Here is a 21,878-nt window from a genome sequence, read left to right as displayed (position 1 = left end):
GCATTGCACACAGATTATGAGAGTCACAAGTGCAGGTGAAGTGTGTGAGATCAGTCAACATCAGAGTGTCAGGGCTTGTGTTCAGTGTAGTGGTACAGTATAGTATGTCTACACTGAGCTCTTGCTTGTGTCCCAAAGCTATTCATAGGAAATCTGTTTTATGGTTTTCACAAATTCTGTTTTTTCATTTTGGGTTTTCTGTTTTGTTAAGCATCTAAAAGAATGTCTAATTAAATTCATCTTGAACAGTTTAATAACTTTGAATAATTAAAATATAACTAAATGTTAGGACTGGGTTTGTATGTACTGTGCGATGGATGAAATGTGAGATTTTGCTGTTCTGTTTATATATGGCGGTGGATATATTTGAATGGGTGTTAGTAGGCAGAAGTGATTTATGCTATTTATTTACACATGAGCATCGGTAATGTTGTGACTCACTGCATTAAAGTCAGCATGAAATATTCACCCTATCTATTTTTAAATGCATTTCATTGATCTTATTGTGAACGATTCATTTTTAATAATATATAAACCTCATAATTATTCTCTATCTTCCGGTGAAACAATATGCCGGACTTTGCCAGTCATTGGGCAAATTCCATATGTGTTTTTGCACTCTTGAAGTGCACTTTGGGAAGGAAACGTCATTTGGTCCTGTCCCAAATGGGCCACATCATATGCTCTTTCGGTCTTGCTGACTTACGATGGCCACCGTGTGCGTGTGATCGTGAAGTCCAAGAGACTGAAGGATGTCCCATTTGTCATTTTAGGTTTCAGAAGGGTGCTCATGAGCACCCGGCTTTTAAAGTTGATATTCGCCCTCGATGCGCACTGAAGCGAGCGTCGCTGCAGACTTCCTGTTTGTGGTAAGCTTGCTGCGATAGTCGGTGTTGACGGTGTTACCAGTGTTCAGCCGCAACACCGGTTACATCACTTGCCCTCCGCCCCCATAGTCCTTTAAGATTTTTTATAGTAATAAAATCAATTAGTTCAGTTAGAAAACAGACGCTACAATTAAAAACTGAACGTGTCTGCTTAATAAAGCGTGAGCCGAACGAGAGTCGCAGCACAGATCAGCAGCAGGAGTCAGATTTCACTCTTGACTGACAAGACGACGGTAGAAGATTTGGTTTCAAAGCAAAATGTAAATGCGCCTATTTAAGTGATTTTTCATTGTACTGTTTTTTTGTTGTGTTTTTCCATTAAGAATAATAGACTAATGAACCCACCAATCAAAGAAACCGCCCCCGAATTGGCGCTAATTTGAAAGTAAAACTAAAATGCACACGGCCGCACTCAATCGGAGCGAGCAGAACAGAGTGAGCATTTTCAGTTCATACCAGTGGATGCTCAACTTCCATAGGAATTAATTGAAAACGCTTGCTCTGCTCCGCACCATTATGAATGTCAGTGCGGATGTGAGCATTTTACTTTCGTTTTCAAATTAGCGTTTTAAAAGCCCCTGCCGGTGATTCTGGTATTACAGTGTTGTCACGCGTCGATTAACCGGTGGGAAAATATCCTCATCGTCACAACCCTAGTTTGTGGTATTTTACTCACATTTGTCATGCATTTCATATGCAGTTTATATAAGTTTCATAATTAAGAAATTAGTTTATTAGGAGATAAATTTGATAGTGTTGACTGCAAGTGAGACGGCAACTTTTAAAGTTGAGAGCAGAGACGGAACACAATATACATAAAGAATATTTTGGAAACGTCATTATAAAATGTATATTTCTAACGATTATAAAAACAGTAATAGTAAAAATTCCTGTTGTTATAGGCTACATCTGTAATATTTTGGTAGTATTTTTTTTGTTTGAAGTTTTCCAGTGTAAAATAATTCTGTTCTCGCTCACTGGAAATTAAATTTAAAATGACAGCCAATCAGAACGAAGTACATTTTTAAAATGACAGCAACTGGAATGAGATTTTGGACCAATGAGATTTTAATTTTGTGTTGATTTAAAAAGCAAAAAATGAAAAGCCAAATGACCAATAAAATTGCTGCCTGTAGTTGCGGCTTGTTAGAAAAGGCAGATTAATGTGGAAGAGGATTTATGGCTTGCTATTTTACTGGCGTCACGGAGCGTGTTGGATTGAAAGAGAGCGACTGGCAGCAGAGATGTGTGTGTTGCTCAGGACGGAGTTCCTCAGCGTGGCACGTTCAGCTAGTGGCGTGTGTGTGCGGCACTAATGGCTGCAGGCTTGCAGTGACGGTGGGGGAAGGGCTGGTTTACACACGCCGCTGGACGAGCTCTGATCTGACACTCTGCTGCAGAACCGTGCTGGGAAAAGTGGTGTAAATAACTCCGGTTCTAATGCAGATGTTCATCTACTTGAACAGGTTTTTTTTTTTTTTGCATTAAATGATGGTAAATGGTACAATTTAAAGTTGGCATGAGAAGAAAAATTCACCTTGTCTATTTTCTAAATACACAGATTAGATCTTATTGTGAATAATTCATCTGTGCATGTTTCATTTATAAAAAAAAAAATAAAATAAAAAACTTGGACCTTATAATGTTTAATCAAAAAGCATCACTTTTTTCCCCTCATGATTCTGGATCGCTCCACAAAAATGAAAAAAAGTTATCCTTCTGACACTGGTTTTTTAAACCCACTCATTCTGTTTCTATTGGTAAATTGCACTGAAAATATTTTCATTCTTTTACATTGTATCTTTAGATTAACTTTAAGGGATAGTTCACCCTGAACAGGGTTTTAGACTTTAGAGAGAATGTGCAAGTTAAAATTTGACGTAGTCGCATTTGTGCAAGTCCATGGTCATGCACTCAATCGCATGAGTACCTGCATTTGCATAAGGGATTTATCTGTCACATATTATCGACTACGGCAAATCTGCTATTCTCCCATAGTTAGTCCGTGAGTGGAGTTGGAGCCTGGCTGTATCTGAAATCACCTAGCTCGACGTGATCGAGTTTTTAGTTCAGGCTGGGCATAGATATATGTTTATCTATGCAGGCTGGGGAGGCAATTCTATAACGTTATATGCAACTGACAGTACCAAGTCTGCGACTGCACAGGGCCTCGCGCTAAAGTGACAGTTGATGACAGTAAAGCCAAATAAAAGTTCCTATTTTTGCCCTTCGAAATATTATAATAGTTAAAAGACATGGCTGTACTATTCTGCTAGTTAAAAATGTATAATGCAGGAACTCTTAATATTACTCTGAGAGAGTGTGTGTGACAGTGATTTATGTGCATAACGTTACATGTCAGTCACTCTTTTTTATAGTCTATGGTCCGTCAGCGCGGCATCGCTCGTCAAGTTCGTAGAGAGCTTATTCAGTCCATTTTACATTCTGATTTTGGCCGCCTCTCAAATGGGTTATAACGTTATAGATATAACGTTATTGCCTATGAAGTTCAAGTAAATGCGCTAGAAAATCCGCGCTCATTCAAGGATGTGCATTTATTGCATGGACGGAGAAAGCGCCGACGCCTGCAGGATTTCATCTGACGGTACATAAGCATATTATAATCTATATCTGTTCCATGAGAGCAGAACGAACGAGCCTTTATTGATGTTTTTAAATCTGAAAACTGAAATACAGCGCTGGTTGTTCTCTCGAACGATACTCGACGACAACAACGGAATCCTAGCCGTGGGCGAAGTAACTTAATGGGTGTATTAAATTGTATGAAATAATCCCGAAAAAAAGCACAAAACACGGCAGAGAAGGCAAGTTCAGCAGCTAACATTTGCTGAGGTGAAGTGACGGCTAGTAACAACAGAGAAACGGCTAGCATTGACATCAGCGGGAATCCATCTGTCACTCAAGTGGCCACACCCTTAATTATGCAGAACTTTAAATATTAATCAACTAAACGGATGAGTTATAAAAAAATTCACCCCCCTCAGTGTTGTCATGAAGGGCAAAATTAGCTGTATAGACCAAAGCCACATACAGACACCAGGCTGTAAACACGTTTTTTTCTGCTGTAAAATTTGGCATTTTAACATGGGGGAGATACAGATTTGACTCACTTTTGACATCAGCCTCAAGCGGCCAGTCAACGAATTGCAGTTTAACTCACTTCCGTGTTGGTTTCAAGAGAGAGACGGGGAGGTTGCCGCTTGGTATTACGTTGCTTCCTGATATTAAGTGCGCAAACACATAATCTATAACCTACATATAGCAGTTAGGTCCGATCGAACGATTTATGAATTAAATTAATAAGGCCTAAATTCTGATTGGATTCTCTTGGTAATAGGCACTTACCTAAAGCGAAAATAAGTTTTATGCCTCTAACAAGTGCTTTCGATCTTCTTTTTGATCTTAATGGTACTCAGAAAACACGAGTTTTGCCACAGACTTGAAGTCCCATCGCCTAGAACGTTACTGCATGCTTTTTCAAGTGCCTCTATACTTGGAAAACCCCAAGAAAAGTACTTTTAAACAGGAAATGATGGAATATTTACATACGCGGGTCTATTCGCACTGGATTACTAGTACCTGAGGTAATTTTTTCAGACATTTCTACAGAAGGTAAAAGTTGCTGTAATCTTTACTGACATTATCCATAATGATTACTGAAATGGCACATTTGGACAGAACTAAAAATCACTAGGAAGCTCTGGTAATAATTACTTTACCCCACCTTTCCATGTTAAACTAATCCCATCCGAATAGGGCTTAGGACAACTATTCATCAGCATGCATTGATTAATCCCATGTTGTAGCAAAAAAAGGTGCGACCAAATCATGTGCTGGTGAGACCAGCTGAGAAAGTCAATCGCACCAGTGCGACCAGTGTGAAGAATGAGTCTAGAGCCCTGCTAAAATTAAAATTCTTTCATTATTTACTCACCGCCTTGTCATTCCAAACCTGTAAGACTTTCGTTCATCTTCAGCACACAAATTAAGATATTTTTGATAAAATCTGAGAGAGCTCTGTCCCTACATTGACAGCTACGCAATTACCACTTTGATGCTTCATAAAGTTCATTAAGAGATCGTAAAACTGATCCATATGAATCAGCCGATTTAGTCCAAATTTTCTGAAGTGACACGATCGCATTGAATGGTCATACAATCATGATTTCCACAAAAATATGAAGCAGCACAACTGTTTTCAACATGATAATAATAAGAAATGTTTCTTGAGTATCATATTAGAATGATTTCAGAAGGATCATGTGACACTGAAGACTGGAGTAATTCAGCTTTGATCACAGGAATAAATTAAGTTTTAAAATAAATTACAATAAAAAACGTGTTAAAAAAAATTAGAACTATTTCACAATATTACTGTATTTTTTTTATTTTATATTACTGACCCCAAACTTTTGAACGATAGAGTATAAATTCTATATATTGCGTCACCAGTGAATCTGTAATTTGGTATAAAGAGCCGGCGCTTTCTTGTTCTCAAGCTCTGCTTCACTGAAAGGCAATTGTATCCACTTCTCGTATGTGAGCAGACGGATGTCACTGAGCAGCTGATGACAGTATCTTTTAGTACACTCTTTGACCTATGAACGTTTGGCTCGACAGCGTCTACGCTACACTGGCAGAGAGCTGAACCTTGTGCCTGCAGAATGCTCTCTATGAATTTAAACTGAAATGCTACAGTGAAAGCTGCTTTGGGCCACATTTGCTCCGTTTCTTCAACATTGGGTGAAATGCATGAGAACTAGTGAGGTTTATTGATGCTAAAGCTCTTTTTTCTTTTTTTCATAGATGGGTCTTGCAACCCCCAATGGCCCATTCGGGCAGCAGTATGCACAGGGGTCGGTCCAGCAGATGTCCAGCGCTGGATTAAACGCTCAGATCCAGAACAAGGCAGCTCTCCCCAACAGCCTCCAGCCCACCCTGAAGGGTGCTTCCAGCGTGCCAAATCTGGTGAGTAACCCCCCAGAGCGGGCTCTGGTTCAGTCCACAACACTTCACGTCTCTTGTCTTTGCGTCACGCATCTATTCAGCAGCTAATTATTCTTTTGGAGAGCTAATTGAAATCCACGTTTACATGCAGCAGAATATGACGTAAAAAAGTAAATAAACTACCGAATTGTCTAAAATTGTTGTTGTGCTTGAACATTCAGATCAGAAAACTGACCTAGGCTGCTCCAGCATAATGTAATTAGGTTAACAAAGTATTTCTAATTTTAATGTGAAAATAGATTTCTATTTCAAATAATTTGTCCATTTCTATTCATCAAAGAATGCTGAAAAAAAAATTATCACGGTTTCAGCAAAAATATTAAGCAGCACAACTGTTTTTAACATTGATGATAATAAGAAATGTTTCTTGAGCATCAAATCATCATATTAAAATGATTTCTGAAGACTGAAGTAATGATGCTGAAAATTCAGCTTTAACATCACAAAAATAAGTGACATTTATAAATGTATTCAAATAGTTATTTTAAATTGCAATGATATTTCACAATATTCCTGTTTTTACGGGGGGTTTTTTAAACCAATAAATACAGTAGTGTATATTGTATAATTTTTTTCCTATGTAGAGCTACCTTTAAAAGATCTACATAAGTAAGCGCATTATAATTTATTATTGTTTTTTTTTCCAGACAATTTAAAAATAACAAATATTAAAATAATTCTGTGCTGTATCGGTGCTTTTATCTTTAGTTAATTAGTTTAATGCGTAAAATAGACGCTTAACACTCATAAATTCATGGCCTTTCGTGGCTTTATCGTTCAAACCAACTGAGAATGTTTAGAAAGATTTGTTCTTTACATTTTAACATAAATTCTGTCTAATCTAAACTCTTTCCTCCAGCTGCAGCAGCAGGTGTCCTCGGTGGGCATGGTCCCCGGACAGGGGGTGTCGACAGGCCCCACGGCCGACCCGGAGAAGCGCAAACTGATCCAGCAGCAGCTGGTCCTGCTGCTTCACGCCCACAAGTGCCAGCGGCGAGAGCAGGCCAACGGAGAGGTGCGCGCCTGTGCCCTGCCTCACTGCCGCACCATGAAGAACGTCCTCAACCACATGACCCACTGCCAGGCGGGAAAATCCTGCCAAGGTGAGAGACAGAATGACACCAGTTATGTTAATGTATAACTGGACTCCAGCAATTGACCCAAGCTCTGAATTTTATAGAACTCTTGGTCTATTATGTCATTTCTGAGTCGATCTGAAAGTGCTTGGGTATTCATCCAACTACATGCCTCTTTGTCCACAACCATATTTTAGTGATGACTGTACATCTTGGTGGTGTTGAACTGTCTGGCTGACCACTCAGGCTTCATGTAAACATGGGAACTCACTCTTGACTCTTGTGGCCTCACTGTCTAAGTATGATGGAGTCTGGAACATTGAAGCCCCATTTACTTCTTGACATGATATAATTTGGCCAGAGCATTTTCTCATGGTGTAAAAAAAACAACAAAAAAAACTAAATGCATGCAAACAAACCTTGTTCATCAAGAATGTAATATGTCTAATTTATTTGTGGTGCTTGCTAAGACAAGCATGACTATTGTTAGAGGGATCTGAAACATATCTAGGCACCTTAATATAATAAGCTTTTTTGGGGGGGGGATCCAATCTGGACCCATTCTACACATTTCCACAGCACAAACTGGGATGGAAAAGTTTAAATAATAAATTTGGCAAAACTACATTGCTCCCATTTTGATCAATCTTGCTGTCTACACTGGAAAATGCTGCCTTGCACAGAAGCTCCATCCAATTTGTTTAAAACGCAACTACACCGATCAGGCATAACATTATGACCACTGACAGGGCAAGTGAATAACACTGATTATCTCACGGCACCTGTTAGTGGGTGGGATATATTAGGCAGCAATTGAACCTTTTGTCATCAAAGTTGATATGTTAGAAGCAGGAAAAATTGGCAAGTGTAAGGATTTGAGCGAGTTTGACAAGGGCCAAATTGTGATGGCTAGACGACTGGGTCAGAGCATCTCCTAAACTGCAGCTCTTGTGGGGTGTTCCCGGTCTGCAGTGGTCAGTATCTATCAAAATTGGTCCAAGGAAAGAACAGTGGTGAACCGGCGACAGGGTCATGGCTCATTGATGCCCATGGGGAGCGAAGGCTGGCCCGTGTGATCCGATCCAACAGACGAGCTACTGTAGCTCAAATTGCTCAAGAAGTTAACGCTGGTTCTGATAGAAAGGTGTCAGAATACACGTGCATCGCAGTTTGTTGCGTATGGGGCTGCATAGCCGCAGACCAGTCAGAGTGCCCATGCTGACCCCTGTCCACCGCAGAAAGCGCCAACAGTGGGCACGTGAGCATCAGAACTGGACCACAGAGCAATGGAAGAAGGTAGCCTGGTCTGATGAATCACGTTTCCTTTTACATCACGTGGATGGCAGGGTGCGTGTGCGTCGCTTAGCTGGGGAACACAAGGCACCAGGATACAGCAGACGACAGGACCATTTAGTACAAACACTAGTAAATACTAAAAGCGCATGAAACTGTCAAGTGTACTCAAGTTACAATAACGCGCGCACACACACTCACACCCATGTGCACGCAGCCTGGCACGCGCACACACTCGAGCTCTCACACTAAATTTTATAGAGTAGTGCGTGCATTTTATATTACTCGCTTTTGTGTTTCGCCTCCATCCGCCGTTTTACGCTAGCGCGAGTAGCGTGTATGACATCAGAGAAGCGTCAGTAGGCTAAAATTGATTATGGTCTATTACAATGCAACGATTAATTTTGATTAATTAAATAAACGATTAACAATGCAACACACCTAGTGATGCTGGTATTACCACGTCGATTAACCGGTGGGAAAACTCCCTCACCATCATATCCCTAATGTCGATATATTCTACTATCAGAATTTTCAGAAACTTTAAATGTACTTTTTAAAAAAAAAAGAAAAATCCCCCCTTTCACCCACCATTGACATTTTTCACCAGTCTGTAATTTCAGGTATGCAGTAATCAACCACCTAGTAGTGCAACCAGCAACTGCCAAGACCACCCTAATAACCACATAGCAACACCTTTCAAACATGAATTATTCATATTTTCTTCTAGTCATTATTCTTTTCTTTCCTTTTTTTATATCCTTTTAAGTGTGTGATTGCTCAGTGGTGTAATTTCTTTGCAGCATAACAACGTTTTTATGTTGTTTTGTCCATTTCCACAGTGGCTCACTGCGCCTCCTCTAGACAGATCATCTCGCACTGGAAGAACTGCACCCGGCACGACTGCCCCGTCTGTCTGCCCCTGAAGAACGCCAGCGACAAGAGAAACCAGCAGCGTACGTCTTATTCACATTTACAAATACTCTACCTGCACTGATACATTCTCTGCATCTCTTTGAGTTTATTTTCCAAGGAGGATTTTGACCATATTTTCAGAGATCTACTTCATGGCGCTATAGGTTACGACTTTGCATAAACGTCCCACCTGCACTGTCATGTGGTTTAATTGTTATGGTTATTTACTTGGGTCCATTTTCCATAAAGAATGTTTACATTGTGTACATTGGCCATTCTGCACAAAGTTGGCCATTCTGAAAGTGGTAAAGCAAAATAATTAGTTTAAGGTGTGAACACAGGTTTGTTACTGTACTTGCTGTGTGGTTCTCCATCTCATGCTTTGAGAGACCGGGTGCATTTATATGAGTGCTGCCACCTGTAGGTCATGCGTGCATCTCGGCTGCGCTCTGAATGTGAAAGCATTAGACCAGCAGCAGATTCCGGCAGGCAGCGGGGCTGTAATCTGACACCGCGGGGGAGGGGCTCCACCCTTCATTTTTCATGGGGGGCGGGACACAGAGAGCTCCCGCTTTCCGATTGGACAAATCGTTTAAATCCCCCTGTAGTGGCAACAGAAGCACGTTCTCTCAGTCTCTCTTGCAGTTCTGCTCTGTGCCACTGCTCTGTTTCTCCAAAATGGCTATTCCACTTCAGTCGCTTGTGCTTCCAGTTCAAGTGGAATTACTGCAAAATTGCAAATAGAAAATAAATAATGTTTTTTTAATTTTTTTAATTTGCATTTAGCAGGCACGTTTATCCACAGTCATTTACAAATTTGTTATTTATGAAGAACTTTTTTTTTTAATATTGGGTAACACTTTACAATAAGGTTCATTAGTTAACCTCAGTTAACTATCGTAGTTAACATGAACTAAGAATGAACAATACTTCAGCATTTATTAATCTTAGTTATTAATTTAAAAAATTACTTGTACGTTAATCAATAGTTGTCTGTTAACATTAGTTAATGCACTGTGAGCTAACATGAACAAACAATGAACAGCTGTATTTTTATTAAATAACACTAACAAAGATTAATAAATACTGTAACAAATGTATTGCTCATTGTTAGTTCACGTTAGTTAATACATTGACTAATGTCAAATAATGAACTTAATTGTAAAGTGTTACCTAATATTGTTTGTAGATATTACAGTGATTTTACCAAGGTTAAGGGTTGTTAGGCCTAATCTGAAGCAGCACCTTACATGATATGAAAAAAGTATGCAATTTTAGTACTATTATAAAGGTTTATTGGAAATATTTTAATTTAACAAATGTGTTTCTGTGGTGTTTGCAGCTATGCTGAGCTCCCCGAACACTGGCATGCAGGCTCCGCTGGGCCCCGTGGGCACGAGTCAACCCGCTGCACCCGCCATCAGCAGCGGCACACACATAGACCCCAGCTCCATGCAGAGGGCGTACGCAGCACTCGGGCTCCCGTACGGGAACCAGCCGGCTGCGCAGACGCAGGTCGCAGGACAGCAGCCCACGCAGACCCAGCAGCAGCAGATGCGCTCCATGACTGCTTTAGGTATCAACTTCTGAGGAAATCTGAAATGTTACGCGTGATTGAGTGTGTGGTATTTGAGGAATAGCGGAATATTGTGAACGATTCAATGTTCCATGTTCATTATTAACCTTGAAAGTTGCTGTCATTCTGTAACTTCATCTTGCATCATTTTAAATGTTGAGCCGTTTATTAAACATGCACACAAGTGCAATAATGCATAATTATATTGCATAATTACAATTTCTGAATGCAATTTATCAAACACTTTTAAATATGCACACAAGTGCAACATAATTTTTACTGCATAATTAGATTTGCTAAATGTAGTTCATCAAATACTTTATTAATGATGGGACAAAATAAAGTGGAAAGACCAAAACTGGCCAATGAAGTGCATCTTGGTCTATAAGCGATACATTTTGTTGCAACTGGTGTCAGTATGCTTTGAAACTTCATGCTGCTCATCATGTGGTGTATTCGTGTGTAACCCCTGTCTGGTTTCCCACAACATCTTCAGGCACTAACCAGATGAACATCGGCGGTAACGGTATGGCCGATCAGACGAACCTTCACACTGATTCCTCTCTCCCCTCATCCCTCAACAGCAAGTGAGTCTTTTCACCTTTCATCCCTCACCTTTAACCTCTCACACACACTGCAGAGCCGGAAATGTTCATCTGTAGAGTACAGCAATGTAGGAGAGCAAACGGTGTCAATGTGGAATGATTTTTACATCCGTTCTGTGGCTATAATGGTTTGTAATGTCTGAATATTTTTTTTAATTGTTTTAAAACGCATATGCCAGGTTCTTTGTCAGATTTTGCTGATTTTTGACAAATGATGCACCCTGTTGTGTAGAAAAATCTTGAAATATGAAGTTTTTGGCAAGTGAGGTTCTGAAACCTAATGTTGTAATCCTGCTCTCACAGTCAGATGATGTCAGACGGGTCTAACATGGGCGGCGCTGGGAACCTGCCCACAGCTGCACCGCTGTCAATGCCCGGCATGAAGAAGCCCTGGCACGAGCACGTCACTCAGGACTTGAGGAATCACCTAGTGCACAAGCTGTGAGTTGGAGAAATCATATTTCACATTTTCACTCAGCAGCCAATTTGGCTTCTTAAGTTGCCAGCCATTCAGAACTTCTCTAATAGCCAAAACAAAAATATCAGATATAAACCAGCTTAGATTTAAATAAATTTAATATTAAATCCGATTCTAAATCATTGTTTTGCTTTCAGCTTCACGACAGTCAATCACTGTTTGCAGATATCATTCAAATAAAATAAAATGGAAATAAAACCAAATTCTCTGTGACTTCTCTTATGATTGGCATGAGTTTACCTGCACGTAGCAATAAAGACGCTAGGGCGAATTTTTTTTTTGCCCAAAAGTCTTGGACATGCGGCATTTTTGAGAACAGGCCTCTATAAAAAGTGGCCTCTTAATTGTCTCCTAGGGCTCTGGCGGAGCGTTTACCAGTCGCACAGCAGACGGGAAGCGCCGCGCTGCGGACATCTCAAAGGCAGGCTTATCGCACACCGGTCACGTCATTCTGTACTCGCGTTCTCAAGTTCAAAGCAGCAGTCCAAAACAGTGAATCTAATCACAATACAGGCAAAAGTTCACTTCAAGAATGAACAAAGTGGCGTCAATGAGTTTGAATTAAGGTATTTTTAAAAAAACAGCGCAAACTAGGGGTGTAACGATACACTCGTCACGATTCGATACAAATTGTGATACTGAACTCGCTTATGCTTATCGTGATATTTTAAGCCAAAATCGTTTTTTAATTTTTATTATTATTAAACTAATATTATTGTTGTAATGTTATTATCAGGACTCACAAATATTGCCCCATTGCATTATTATACATTATATTCAACATTATAAATAGTAGTTGAATGTAGTAATGTCACTAAATATATTTTTTTCCTCGCGTAGTATTCACGCTTTCAATACAAGTATTTGTTGGATATGACAAGCTGTGCTTACAGTATGATCGTCGTTGTAAATCTGTTCATCACATAAAGCCATCGCGTCTCTTCAGAAGACTTGGATTTGGATTAGACTGCTCAATTGATTATTTTTACGATGGCTTTGATTTTTGTTGGATCTTTTAAATTTTAGAGGAATGGACTTTAAATGGAGAAACAGAAATCGCTCAGGTTTCATAAAAATATCTTTTTGTGTTTGGCAGTTGAATAAAAATCTTATAGGTTGAGTGTGAGTGTATGATGACAAAATTTACATATAGCTTATAAATACAGTAGAGCTGAGCCTTGGATAAAACTAACTCTACATCGCAAATCATATCTCGATATAACAATATATCGTTACACCCCTAGCGCATACGGAAAGAGAAAGTGCGATCTATATTATTTCTCTATGAAGTATATTTCTTCAAGCCACAAAAACAAACCCATTTCTGAAAAAAGCACAAATCCCCTAGGGTGAAGTCAGTTCGCACATATATTTGTCCTTAATCGTTGTATTCTAATGGAAAACTATGGTGTGGTTCGGCATGATTTTGAACAGCCGGAGTCATAGTTGGGCGCCGCTGTTGTGCGTCTGCGTACGGTCATAGAAAACAATGCGTTCGAATTTAATTAATTTCCCTCTCATTGTGCGACCCTCTTTATGCGTTGTTTTGAGGTTCCGTTTAGGTGAAGGGCTCTGATAGCAATGGCATGCAAAGTGATCGAACATAATTAATGAATCATAACCCGCCGAATTGGCTAATGTGTTGAATTGCGTTACACGCCACAGTGGATTTTGACTCGCATTTGGCGGGTGTCACTTTCAAACCCTGTTCACAATCAAACCCTGTTCACAAATGATTTGCCAAGGGCAGTTCTCTTAACACTGGATTCTTTTAACACCCCTACAGAGTTCAAGCCATATTCCCGACGCCTGACCCTGCAGCACTGAAGGACAGACGCATGGACAACTTAGTCGCTTACGCGCGTAAGGTTGAAGGGGACATGTATGAGTCAGCCAACAGCAGGGTAAAGTACCTGAACTATCATGCTACATTTGAACTGTCCTTCAATATGGTGTGTGTGACTGTAAGAAGGCACCGGGTGGTCCATGTATTCAAATATTTTAAAATCTTGTGATCAGGATGAGTATTACCACTTTCTGGCTGAGAAGATCTATAAGATCCAGAAGGAGCTGGAGGAGAAGAGAAAGTCCAGGCTGTCAAAGCCACAAATGGGCGCTCAGGGTCCTCAGCAGCCTGGCCTTCCCCAGCCCAATGCTATGGGTCCTGCACAAGCCATCCGGCCACCAAGTTAGTGGATTTGCTTTTTTAATGCTCTGATCTTCTGGATGATAAATGTTCCCTGGCTGCTTTCTTGATGTGTTCAGCTGCTCACTATAATCCTTATTTCCTCAGATGGACCTGTCCCTATGTCCAATGTGCCAAATCAGTTGATGGCCCGGATGCAGGTCCCTCAAGGTATAGTTTATCTTTTTGTATAAATGTATACACCACCGTTCAAAAGTTGGCAAAAAAAGTTTTTTTGTTGTTTTTGGAAGAAGACTCTTTTTTTTCTCACCAAAATGGCATTTATTTGATCAAAAATACAGTAAAACAGTATTGTTGTGAAATATTTTTACAATTTAAAATAAATGTTTTCTAAGTGAATATTTTGTCAAATGTAATTTATTCCTGTGATCAAAGCTGAATTTTCAGCATCATAACTCCAGTGTTCAGTGTCTCATGATCCTTCAGAAATCATTCTAATATGATGATTTGCTGCTCAAGAAACATTTCTGATTATTATATTTAATTAATCATTTCTTCTATATCGTCTACCCGATTCCTTTAAGAAGATTTCGACTCTGAAATGCGTTATATTACAGGAATAAAGTAGGTTGTGAATGCCATTTCATTTTGATTTGGGAAGGAAAAAAAGCTGTCAGACTAGTCATACTGGTAGCGCTGGAGTTACTCAAAAGCTTTAATCCCCCTTTTATCAACTTTTTAATGTGTTTTTCCCATCATGCTCTGCAGGAATGGGCCAGTTCAACCCCGTGACCATGCAGAACGTGCAGATGTCCCAGTCACCTGTGGGAGCTCCTCGCGCAGCATCCCCTATGACCCACCCACCTCAGATGGGCATGGGTAGTGTTCCAGCGGTGAGCGTTACCAAAGACTATAGAATAACTCAAGACGCGTCACTCGTATTGTTTTAATTGGGGAAGAGTGCAACGCTCAAATGGTGGAATAAATCCCGCCTTCTAAATAAGAGCCAGTTGCCGATTGGTAAAGCCATCGCTTCACTGCAGCTGCCGTTAGAAGCGCCGGCTCCTATAGAAACAGTCAGACGCGTGCTTCCACTGCGCAATAGCTTGATCCATTATGAAAAATGTCATTTTCTGTCATGATTCGAGTGTTTAGAAACGCTATTTATGAGACAGTTGTTGTCAGATTTACGGGTGCTTGAAATCCTTGAAAGTGCTTGAATTTTGATGTTGTGTTTTCAAGGTTTGAAAAGTGCTTGAATTTTGGATAAAATGCTTGAAAATGCTTGAATTTGTAACTGTATTTCTTTCACAAGAAATATCTTTCTGACGAAATAGTTCTTTATTAAATGGATAAAAAAATGTAGCCCTTCAGAATCAGATACAGATTGATTTGCGTTACGCTGGCCAGAGCAAAAGTAGGCAGAGTTTCATTTTGATTTCCGCGGTTGTTTGGATGCACTGTTTTTATTGGCCACGCAGCGGCAACAGTTGAACTATTTTAAACTTTGGCCGCGGCGTGTGCGCGAGCTTGCTGAGCTCCGCTTGGTCCGAGTCGCGCGGCGCAAGCCATTGAAATATATCGGTTTCATTTCATAGCGCAGCGCGGTCCGCGTCCTATCTGAAAGGGCCATTAGTGACAGAGTACTTGGTGTGATAATGTAATGTAAGTATTGAATGTCCGTTATGTTCATTTGTAGAATATGCAGTGAACATTGCCAAAATTACAGAACTATAATGTGCAAATTAACCTGCAAACGTTAGCCCAGTGCATAACAACAGTCGTTGATTGCTAAACTGAAATCAGTCAGTGTCATAAGAAGTATACTGTTACTGTAAGGTTTAGGATGGCCCTATGCAATATTTACACTGCTCTATTCCAGTAAATGTATTAGCTAACGTTATGTCTTCTTGGCCCAAGACATCTTGGCAATGAAATACATTTATCAGGCAGGTGCCTGTGCACTCAGATATTGTTCAAACCTTGTCTATATCAAGAATGTGTCCCAAAACGGGAAGGCCTGTCAAATATTTCTGAATATTTCTAAGTCTTCATATTTGAAATTAATTCAGTTTTACAGCCTATAAATCACATTATCTGGTAAGCAATATTTGGACATTAATATAATGAAAAGTATATTATACATATGCTTTAGGCTATGTACTTAGTGATACATTTTGAAGAATAAAACTTGTGATTGGCTTAAATATTAGGGCTGCACAATATATCGAAATATTGCAAATGTATATATTACAATATGCATAATTGCAAATCGCAACGGCTTGCAATAACTGGGGTCATGAACAAAAGACAAAGAAAATCACTCACTGCTTTTGGCTGAATAGGCTAACTTTTGTAGCTTTAATAAGAATCAGTATATTTAATTCATGCAGTGAAAACTAAGCAGTGTTTATTTTTACATTTGATTAATCAGTTTCTGTTGTTAAATAAACCTAATGTAGGATAACCTGAACCCCTAAACCCCAGTGATGTTAAAATAACTCTTCTTATGCTACAGTAAAACACTGATGTTCACTGTCTTGAAGTTGTAGGGATATTTTCTTGAAAGAATGTGAAACACGTATGTGTAGGTTATATAATTTTAAAGATATTTTAAAGATAATTTAAGTTAATTTGACACACTTTAAGCATTATCGTATCGCATATTGAATATCGCATTATTTAATGAGTTATCGCATATCTCATTTTTCTTCAATATCGTGCAGCCCTCTGCTATTATGAAACATTTGGCTGTTTATCTCTTTTGATGTGATAAAAACACTACATAATAATTTTAACTATGTATTGGTATGTAATTTACGGTAGTGTAAGGTGCTGGGAAAAGCTTTAAAATGGACCTGGAAAGTGCTTGAATTTGACCTTGGAAAAAGTGTACGAACCCTGAATATGAAATTTAATCGTAAGCTTGGCGAACAGTTTTGGAGATTTTGATGTTTCCCCATTCAAAAGAGACCCGAGAGGCATTTCAAAGATGGCCTCCGAGTTAATTGACTTGTCTTAAAGGGACTTTGGCATTACTCTACAGTGTGTTGAAACTAGTGAGCTTTCTGGCTGTCTACCCAGGTGTTACCTCAAAAAACGGCTGATTTGCAATGCTCTACATAAGCAACAAGACACGACTCACAATTGATTCCAATAACATTTGCATTTAACGTGTTGCTAAGCTAACAGCTCTATACTCTCATTAGAGTGCAACATTTAGATGCTGGAAGGAAAAATCCCATTGACTTTCTCCATGGGGAATTGAGTTTTAACATTAACTTATAAACTGTAAATCAGTGGAATATACTATTCTGTACTATTTCAACATGTATAAAACTTGGTTAACACTATTTCCTGGTGTTAACCTGGTGTTATCTATATTACTCATGATTCTTCTTCAAAAAAACATTTAGTGTCCATCCACTCCCATATCCCACTGCGAATGTAATTGAGTCTCCTACACTCTGAAAATAATTAAATATTTGTATATTTATGCATGTTTTCAATAAACGTAACAAATATTATACAAAAGTATTATATATATATAAATATCTCTATCAACACCGTCTTGTATATTTTGCATAATAAATACTTTTTTGCCTCAAACTAATGTTTGTAATGTTGCGCTTCACGCAACAATGTTTGTTTTGGCTAATAATGTTTGGCTTGTAAATATTTAGAAATCTTTATGGGGATAAATACTTCTGGAACCAAGGTGGTCACTGTTGCACACGGAGTATAAAATGTATAATGCATAAATATTGGATAAAATAATATCTTTTTATTTATACATTCATATTTTTCAGTTTATTTCTAGTCTAGACAACTTTGTTCTCGAGTGGTCTGCCATCTTAGATTTGCATTTATATAGACTCTCACTAGGAATTTAAATCCTGTTTTAAATTTAAAAACAATCCTGTTTCACTCATAAAGAAAGAATGGCAGTAATATGCTTCTGTGGCCCAATTCTAACTTCTCTTAATGTTTTTGCAGATGGGTATGTCTCCCTCCAGGATGCAGCAAGCACCATCCATGATGGCAGGCCATGCTAACAATATGGTGGGCCAGCCACCCAACCAGAACCAGTTCATGAACCAGACGCCCTTCCCATCATCAGCCGGGGGCATGAATGTGAATGTGAACCTTGCCCAGCAGTCAGGACAGTCTGTCCCACAGGTAATGTCCATTCTCCATTGGAGTTTCGTTGTTTGTGGTGTTACTTAGGCATTCAAGTGAGACATTTCACCACCACAAACACTTCGTCATATGATGAGTGAAATAGTGCCCCACCCACTTTTTCAGCTGTGTTAGTTACGGAAGTATTTTTCCCATTCATTTTTCCACAGCGATTTAAAAAAAATCTGTTATTAGCCATGAACCAAGCAAACCTGCTAAGAGCTGAATAACAACAATAAAAATGTTTATTTTGAACCAAAAAAGTATTTAAAAACGGGATTAAAACAATTAAAAATTGGACAAAAAGTTAAAATACTTTATAAGTGATGGTTAAAAATGAATGGAATTTACTTCCGGAACCGACTGTCTATTGTAAATGGCGGCCAATGTAGTTTGATTTACTATATCATCTGAGTCGCTATGCCCTCCATCTCTCCTCTGCAGCAGCAACAGAACGCTAACCTGACCCTGAATGCTGTGGGCTCTCTCGGCCCCCCGTCCGCCCTGTGCTCCACCCCTCCTCCACCCTCCACCCCATCAGCAGCTGCTAGCCTACAGCCACTCCAGACCCAGCCTTCCACGCCGGCCTCCGCTGGAGGCCACGTCACGCCCACCCACATCCCCAGTGGCTTGCCCCGCCCTCCCTCAGTCCTGGGCTCCTCCCCTGCCCCCTCCCAGCCGCTCACGCCCCTGCAGTCCCAGCCTGAGCCCCCCCTGCAGATGCAGCAGCCCACCTCTGTGCAAGCCCAGCAGCCCAGCACTCCGGTGAGGATCGAAAACACAGCCTCGTTTGCAGTTGTATGCGATGACACCCTTAACTCATGTCATTCCTCGTTTGTCTGTCCATTAGCTCTCTCAAATGGCCGCTAGCGTTGATAATAGAGTTCCCACGCCTGCGTCTGTGGCTGAGACCCACTCCCAGCAAGCTTTGCCTGACTACCCTGCTGTTGAGCCCAAAATTGAGCATCAAGATGACGAGCAGGTGTTTGAATCTGGGAAAAAGCAGCCTGATATCAAGATGGAGGTGTGATATTACTGAAATTAAACTTAAAAATGGTTCAGCAGTTCTTGACTTTATTTCTTGAGTATTACATTACCGTTCAAAAGTTTGGGTTTGGTAAGATTTTTTTTAAAAGATATTGGTACTTTTATTCAGCAAGGATGCATTAAATTGACCAAAGTGACAGTAAATATTTCTATTTCAAATAAAAGCTTTTCTTTTTAACTTTTATATATAGTGAAAAATCTTGAAAAACAAGATTTTATATTATAAAAATGTATAGATTATTATTAGAAATATTCTTATATTATTTATATTATTAGAAATGTATAATATCAATAATAATTCTTATAAAGATAAGAAATGTTTCTTGAGCAGCAAATCATCATATTAGAATGATTTCTGACGGATCATGTGACACTGAAGACTGGAGTAATGATGCTGAAAATTCAGCTTTGATCACAGAAATAACATTTTAAAGTATATTACAATAGAAAACAGTTATTTTAAATTGCAATAATATTTCACAATGTTACTTTTTATTACTGTATTTTTGATCAGATAAATGCAGCCTTGGTGAGCAAAAGAGACTTCTTTCAAAAATACTGAGAAATATTACTGACCCCAAATTTTGAATGGTATCGTAGGTCACGGCAAGATTTTTCATCCTTTTATAGATATTCACTGTCTCTCAATGTTAAATTGACTTTGTATTATTACATTTATCTGTTGAAAGTTTAAACTGATTCATCTTGCTAACTCAAATACAATTTTTGTTAGATAAGTTCAAATCAGAGAAGCTATTAAAAAAAAATTCTCTTCAGTTCTCTAGTTTCACGATCTTTCCTTGTCTAATGAAACAGTCTTTAGTAATGTAATTCATGTTGTTCATTAGGATGAAGATGTCAAACCTCTACAAGTAAAGGAGCAGCCAGAGACTGTAGAACCCAAACAGGAACAGATGGAGACGGAGGAGAAGAAACCAGAGACAAAGATCGAACCAAAAGAGGAGGACGTGTCCAGCACCAACAACAACACACAATCCAGTCAATCCGCCCAGTCACGCAAGAAAAGTAAAAAAAATTCCTTCAGGAAAATACGTTGTAACTACATTCAGTAATATCTGTAATTTGATTCGATCACGATGATTTGTTACAGTTTTCAAACCAGAGGAGCTCAGACAGGCGTTGATGCCTACCTTAGAAGCGCTGTATCGTCAAGACCCGGAGTCCTTGCCCTTCCGCCAGCCGGTGGACCCAAATCTACTGGGCATCCCGGTAACTCCCATACACCTATTATTGGGCTGATGTAATCTCTTCAAAAAGATCTAAAAGTATTAGATAATCACCATGTATTTGATCTTGTTTCTTCAGGACTACTTTGACATTGTAAAGAACCCAATTGACCTTTCCACCATCAAGAGGAAGCTGGACACCGGGCAGTACCAGGAACCCTGGCAGTATGTTGACGACATCTGGCTGATGTTCAACAACGCCTGGCTCTACAACCGCAAAACATCTCGAGTGTACAAGTACTGCTCGAAGCTGGCCGAGGTGTTCGAGCAGGAGATTGACCCTGTCATGCAGGGTCTGGGTTACTGCTGCGGGCGCAAGGTGAGAAGGAAAGAGTTGTTTGCTTATAGGTGAACGGTCCAAACCAACTCAAACTCCTCTGAAACGAACCTGAGAGCATCTCAGTCGTTCCGAGTGCAGTCTTGCAGCTAAAATCTGCTAATATTAATATAACTGAGCTAAAATGAACTAACAATAAATAGTTGTCTTTTTATTTACTAACCTTAATCAAGTTTAATAAATACTGTACGAAATCTTTTGATCATTGTTAGTTAATGCATTAACTTACATTTACTAATGCCGGGTTCAGACTACAGTGTTTTTGTCTGTTACTATAGTCACTGTGTCAGATTATGCGTTTATGACTCATAAACCAGTGTTCTTCAACCCTGCTCCTGAAGGACCCCCAACACTGCACGTTTTCTTTGTCTCCCTAATCAAACACACCCGATTAAATTCATCAGCTCATTATCACATGCAGTGTTGGGGGTCCTTCAGGAGCAGGGTTGAAGAACACTGCCCTAAACTCTTGAGGTGTCCTGTGCTGCGTTCCAGTCCACTTTTAGACACGCACTTGCAAACTTCCCTAAGCACTTCCCCTCGGGGGAATCCCTGCCGCCATTTTGAAGTACTTTCCACTTCGTGAAGTGCACGAGGGAAGTTTATATGGACAGACCCTCGTTCCCTCGATTTTGACCGAGGGAGCAAGTCTACTTCAAATGTACACCAGGCACCTATATGTCCCACAATGCAGTACGATTGTGACGTCACCACATATCTCGTCTAATCACCACCACAACAGACAACTCTATGATATATTAATTATAATTTTTATTTAATTTAAAACAATCCACACACACCTATATACATTTGGATGCTGCATTAAACAAATTCTTAAAGAAAAAAAAAATTAAATAATAAATCAACTCCACAGCTGATTCCAAGTGATCAAAGGGCTTAGGACGTTCCAATTCAGCCCATTGAAGTTTCCGCCAGTAGTGGGCACTCGTGCAACGTAAGCAATGACGTACATCCGAGTGAATGAGACGGAGGGAAGTGAGCGAGTGAAGGGCATGACAATTTTGGACTGGAACGCAGCACCGGACAAGAAACATGTCAGACCA

The 21,878-nt window shown here is 39.6% G+C and overlaps 1 protein-coding gene across 4 annotated transcripts in view; it reads left to right on the top strand.

Moving 5' to 3' along the window:
* The window catches only part of crebbpb (CREB binding lysine acetyltransferase b), a 58,385-nt gene that overhangs the window by 27,658 nt on the left and 8,849 nt on the right, over window positions 1-21,878 (top strand). For 2 of the 4 annotated variants that reach the window (XM_084129433.1, XM_084129432.1), the window contains exons 3-18: window positions 5,715-5,876; window positions 6,775-7,018; window positions 9,127-9,240; window positions 10,542-10,775; window positions 11,272-11,362; window positions 11,684-11,821; window positions 13,645-13,762; window positions 13,878-14,046; window positions 14,152-14,214; window positions 14,773-14,897; window positions 18,001-18,183; window positions 18,628-18,948; window positions 19,034-19,207; window positions 20,079-20,256; window positions 20,342-20,460; window positions 20,557-20,796. In XM_084129433.1, the coding sequence (XP_083985559.1) occupies window positions 5,715-5,876; window positions 6,775-7,018; window positions 9,127-9,240; window positions 10,542-10,775; window positions 11,272-11,362; window positions 11,684-11,821; window positions 13,645-13,762; window positions 13,878-14,046; window positions 14,152-14,214; window positions 14,773-14,897; window positions 18,001-18,183; window positions 18,628-18,948; window positions 19,034-19,207; window positions 20,079-20,256; window positions 20,342-20,460; window positions 20,557-20,796 (2,673 nt within the window). The remainder of the gene's footprint in view (window positions 1-5,714; window positions 5,877-6,774; window positions 7,019-9,126; window positions 9,241-10,541; window positions 10,776-11,271; window positions 11,363-11,683; window positions 11,822-13,644; window positions 13,763-13,877; window positions 14,047-14,151; window positions 14,215-14,772; window positions 14,898-18,000; window positions 18,184-18,627; window positions 18,949-19,033; window positions 19,208-20,078; window positions 20,257-20,341; window positions 20,461-20,556; window positions 20,797-21,878) is intronic. The other 2 variants (XM_084129434.1, XM_084129435.1) reach the window with 2 other exon arrangements.

The sequence above is a fragment of the Abramis brama genome (genome assembly GCF_963993115.1).
Source record: "Abramis brama genome assembly, chromosome: 1".
Lineage (NCBI taxonomy): Eukaryota > Metazoa > Chordata > Actinopteri > Cypriniformes > Leuciscidae > Abramis > Abramis brama.
The sequence above is the reverse complement of the archived record's forward strand: the minus strand, read 5'-3'. Positions and strand labels throughout refer to the sequence as shown.